The 5,402-nt window shown below is 46.0% G+C and overlaps 1 protein-coding gene across 1 annotated transcript; it reads right to left on the reverse strand.

Moving 5' to 3' along the window:
- LOC135711590 (mucin-2-like) lies at window positions 1-4,941 on the reverse strand. Its single transcript, XM_065234465.1, has 4 exons — window positions 4,811-4,941; window positions 4,536-4,732; window positions 3,972-4,463; window positions 1-3,011 (listed from the first exon to the last, which is right to left on the reverse strand). Exons 1-4 carry the CDS (start codon window positions 4,831-4,833, stop codon window positions 1-3), a joined length of 3,723 nt encoding a protein of 1,240 aa, XP_065090537.1. The 5' UTR covers window positions 4,834-4,941.
- Between the last annotated feature and the right edge of the window lie 461 nt (window positions 4,942-5,402).

Genomic DNA, 5,402 nt, shown 5'->3' on the forward strand with positions numbered 1-5,402 from the left:
TCACCACCCGCCGACCCCGGCAATTGTATGCCTGGCACTCACCGTTCCACCAATTACCGCTGCCGGTCCTCCACCATTGTTCGATGGGCCCCTCTTCTCGTTGATCTCCGGACAGATGGTGCTGAGATTGAAGTTCGTTAGCGTCGAACTGCTACCACTGCCGCCAACGACTGCTGCCGAAGCCACCGGCGACGGCTGGTACGGTTGACTACCGAAGGAGTAATTCGGCATGGTGGCTTGGTACGATTGTTGGTAGCTTGTGGTCGTTACCACATTGTAACCACTGAGGGGATCGTCCAACGTTGGTGCTGACGGTAAACTAGGTGGCGGCGGTAGAATCGTTGGGAAGCTCGATGAAAGGGAGCTGTAGTCGGTCGACGGCAGCGGCTGTTTGTGGTGCTTCTTCGGTTTCGCGTTGGTAGGGTTAGATGGGAGTGTTCGTTTTTCCGTCGCAGGGACATAATACGGGATATCGGGAACGGTACCCGATTGGTAGGAAGAGTTCTGATAGTAGCTACCGGTGGCAGAAGAGCTTGATTGTTTCTTATCCGACGGGTATCCATAACCGGCGTAGCAGCTGGTAACCGGGAACGATGACGAGGAGGGGGTCGTTAAAGTGGCCGATGATATCGTAGAGAGACCGTAGCTGTTGTCAACGAACGAAGGCATGTAGTTCTGTTGGCAGCTGTAGTTGTAGTTTTTGCTGTAGTCGGTTGAATAATCGAAGTTGAACGAGAGACCAGCTCCGGAGTTCACTTCGGGTTGGTACGTACTGTAGCTGTTGTAGCTGGTATCGGTGTAGAATTTGTCTTTTTTGCTGGAACTGCCAGTGGACGTTCCAATGAGCGATTCGGCGGAATAGTTGTTGTTCAACGGCTTCTGGTTGGTGGAGTAGTTACTGCAACTGGAGTAATTCTTGCTGGTTGTACTTTTTCGGGGCTGATCGACCAGCTGCTGAACGGAAAGGAAGGTGCTACACGAATCATTAGGCTTTCGTTGCTGATGGATCGGTTTGTTCGTATTCAGGGGGCAGTTGAGGGCTAGGTCTCCGTGCAGGTTCGGTAGGCTAGTGGTGGTCGATGGATAGTACGAGGACGTGGTGTCGTTGAGGATGTTGGTAAGCTTGTTCGGTGACCACGTTACCAGGTTATCCTCGCCAGATGGATGGGCGAAGAAGATGTCCGATTTGCGACTCAGATCGATGTTGGTTTGGTAGGTATGAGACGGCGCAGCGTTGAAGTCAAGCGACGGGAGAAGTTGACTGTAGTCTTGGTTGTTGGTAGATGGTTTCGGATCTTGCGAAGTCATCCAGTTGACATCGTATTTGGACTGCGAGTGTGTTGATGTTTGTGTTGGGAATGTTGACTGGACAGTGGAAATTACGGGGTAGTGATTGACCTTCTGCTTCGGTGGTGTTTTGTAGAGATTTTGGCTGGTGACAGATGATTTGGAGGCTTTGTACAGGCAGTCTTCGATTTTAGCGCACGAAGATGCCGAAGTGGTAACGTATGGTGTGGTGTACGATGACGAAGAAGCCACTACCGGTGGATACGTATTTTTGGGGTTGGTTTTGGTAGTCGACGTTAGCGAGAAGGTGAAGCTTGTTGCAGGTTTCTCCGCTTCCAAGAAGTCGTACTTTTTTGGAGTCTTCGACTCCGGTTTGGAAACTTCAGGGAAGTAGTTGGAGTTGTAGTTGGCGGTTTTACTGGCTTTAGTTTGATAACCATAGGTGCTGTAGGAAGGCGTAGTGATGGTTGACGAGAAGATCGTACTGTTCGTATATTGCGATTGGACGGTTTTTGGACCACTCTGAATCGTACTCGTCAGAGAGAAGGTGAACTCACTGACGATCGGCAGTTTTGGAAGGCCGAAGTCGTCAATGGGTTTGGTAGCGCTCGCGGCCGTGGGATAGAAGTAGTTGGACGATGAGGCGTGCCGGTAATCGTAGGATTGAGTCGTTATGGTATTGCTTGTAGATGTTAGCGTAAACGTGAAAGGCGTTGTGTTGTATCTGCAGTCCGAGGTTACCGTTACTCGGGGTGTCTTATGCTCGATCATACTGTCGATTGACTGGTAAATCGTTGAAAAGCTGGAAGATACTGCTACGGAAGTAACAGGGATTTCTACAATTGGCTGAATCACACTGTCCAGACCAGCGTATATGGTTGGATTGAAGTATGACGAGAAATTGTCCAACAGCAGGCTAGTATCGGGAGTTTGCTGTGAAGTCTTCTTATCACCTTCGACGCAATCCGTAGGCTCCACCTCTCCAGCACCTTCCACGTGATTACCACTAGCCTTTCCACCCGTGGAAACCAGCGGGAAGTTCATGAGGTAAGCTGCGGTCGGAGAAAGGGATCCTTGATTGACGTCCGGCTCCTCGTCTGGAACCTGCAGGTTAGCGAAGATGTCTACAGTTAGATCTCCTTGATCGAGGTTAATTTCAAGCGAGCTGGCTCTATCGTCCACTTGAACTGTTTGTCTTTCCTGAACCTGAATTACATTCTCAGTTGGTTGAACTTCGGGTTGCTTTGCTGCCTCAGGTACTTCTGGTACTTCACCGACTTTATCAACCACCTCCTCACTCTTACTATCGTTCAACTTCGCTTTCTTCGCTTCTCCAATCTCTTCGTTCTCCTTTTGTTCACTTGCTTTCCGTTTTCTTCGCTTCTTTCGCGTTTCCTTTTTCGATCTTCCTGTGGGAGGAGGTCGCTTCAGCGGTGGGATAGGAATCTTTCCGTTGACAATCCGTCCCGGAATGACATCGATGGATTTGATGGTAAATTTCCCCTTTCGAGCAGCGTTGGTCTTCGAGGACGATGGTTTTGAACTGGAACCGGATCCCCTCGTCTTTCGCAGGCTGAGCTTCGACCGTACATCTTCGTTGCTGACGATCAGAAGCGACGAAGTTGGCGGTACTGCCAGTGGCATTTGAAGGAGGTTCCCGTTGTTGGATATGATGACCCCGGTGGCCATTATGGGTGTTGGTAGCAGCGCAGGAGTGACGTTCACTAAAAAGGCGTGGTTTCGTTAGTTGGTAACTTGAGTAATACAAGTGAGGCGTAGAGATCGTATCAAGATCACTTCAGAGCAAGCTTTTTTGATAAGATTTAGCTACTATTGAAACACTTTAATGAAGACAAAAGGTATTATATGGGAGGCTTTATTCAGACATGTCTACACATTTTAAAAATGGTATAATTTTGTTGAAAAACGATCCAAAACAAACATTCAAATGAAACCAAGGACTACTGGAACTGCAGATTCTTTTAGAAAGCATTTTAAACCTTTTTTAGAGATCTTTAAAATGTGTTTCATTGCTCAATACATTTTCGGTTAGACTAAACGCTTAGTTCTTTCTAAAACATGCTTATACTCTTTCTGAATCATCCTTAGACGAAGCGTAACCGATTTTTTCGGTCTGCCACGGTGATGACATTTATAGCAGATACCTAGGGGAAATGTCGGCTTCCGCAATATCTTAACCTATTATCATCAGGGGGTGAACAAAGTCCTAGAGCACTTAAATTTGGCCAATAGATGCTCTGAAACATGTATCCACATGCCAAAATTGAGCCCTCAAGGACGTAGTTTACCCCCTGACGATAATAGAATAAGGTAATGCCAAAGCCGTCATCTACCCTACTTCAGTCTATTTAAGAAATTTCTTACACCTTAGCACCTACAGGGACATCATTTTGACTGACAACAATTACACACTTGTGGAAAGAAGACTCCTTACTACAAGAAAATTGCATGCAAGCGACGTTGTACACATACTAAAGGCATCATCATTATATCGTTAAAAAGAAATCTATGACTTTTCCTACAGGTTTCTGAAACCTTGCAACTACAATCTTTATGCAAAAATTCTGATTCTCTATTGGAACCAATTTTTTATACAATCTCATGGCCTTTTAGAAAAAAAAATCCTTTGTCTTTTAACAAATATGAATTGCATTCGTACTTACCGCCATTCGACTGCTTCAGGGTGCCCACGATTTGATTGTTGGCCATAACGAGACATGTGCCGGAGACACTGGTTGTAACGGCAACCGGAAGAGCCGTAGCCGTGACATTACTCACGGTTACAACCGCAACGGCTTCCGCTACCGATTTGCTCACAATTTCGGAAGTAGAAACAGCAGTGCTAATATCACTGCTGACGCTACTGATGTTTTCTATCACAGAATTTGTATCCGTTTTACCCGAAGCTTCCCCCGCTTTTCTGTCGGAATCTTCCTTATCCGACGCTTTCTTCTGTTTGGAAGATGGCTTCTTGCTCGATTTAGCTGGGTCCAGTGGTGAAGCATCTTGTTTCCCTACGGGTGAATCCTTTCCGCTGATTGGCGACGCTAGCTTGCAGGGAGGAACGTTGATGTTGGATTTCTTCAGTAGAGCTGCCAAATCCTCGTTTCTTGCTATCAACACCTGCAGACGTTCCTCCAGTTCATCAACGTGTTCTAAAATGAAAAATTTAAATGAACCCACGCCGAACACAATCCTCAACACAGCAAAACAAATTGAAATTATACTTTTGAGCAGGGTGTCCCGTTCCTCGAGGAAGGCTTTAATCTTGTCCTGTAGTTTCTCCACATATTCGATCGTCCGCTGGAGGACTTCGATTTTGCTGAGCTGAGTTGCCGGTTCATACTCGGGCAGCAGTTTCGATAGACTGTCGAACGTTTGATTCAACCGGTCACGGCGTTCCTTTTCCCAGATGCGGTTTTGTCTGTCCGAACCGAACGATGGGATTTGGAGGGTTTATTTACACTTTGATTGAGAAGGATGGCGAACAAAATATACTCACGGCGATGGTTTCTTTTTGGTCATTCTAACATTCCCGGCAGTAGAGCCACAATGGTGAGCACATTTTAATTCGCTTGGGAGAAAGTGTTCCGCTAAAAATTGAAAACAATTTGCACGAGCAGCTCTGATGCACAAATTTTAGAAGGTGGTTTGTTTATTTGGTTTATTTCACGCTATTTCAAAACTACTCAAGTTTGGGTAGAATCCACCCTGGTCGGTCAAAAATGAACCTACCCAAAAATGGGTAAAGTATGTGGGGTGTGACAAGTTGACAAATTGAAAACATCAACATGAATCCGATCGACTTTGTTCATTTGCCAATTTGTCATTCCCAACTTAGTTTATCGATTTTTAAGTAGGTTCAGTTTTGATCGATCTGGATTCTACCCAAATTTGGGGAGTTTGAAATAGCGTGTACAGTATTGCAGCTGCGGCTGGAAGTGTCAAAACAAAAGCGATACCATTGGTTGCTTGTTTCGAGTAGGTTGACTCGATGAATGAGTGGGCATGGTTGTTAGAGAGGTTTTGTTATGCGTTTGGCGTAAAGATGTCGCTAGTTTCGGTTTTCGTATTTTTTTCATAGGAATGTAAAT

This window comes from Ochlerotatus camptorhynchus, unplaced genomic scaffold, assembly GCF_037179485.1.
Source record: "Ochlerotatus camptorhynchus isolate MF236.1 unplaced genomic scaffold, CSIRO-AGI_Acam_v1.1 ptg000434l, whole genome shotgun sequence".
NCBI lineage: Eukaryota > Metazoa > Arthropoda > Insecta > Diptera > Culicidae > Ochlerotatus > Ochlerotatus camptorhynchus.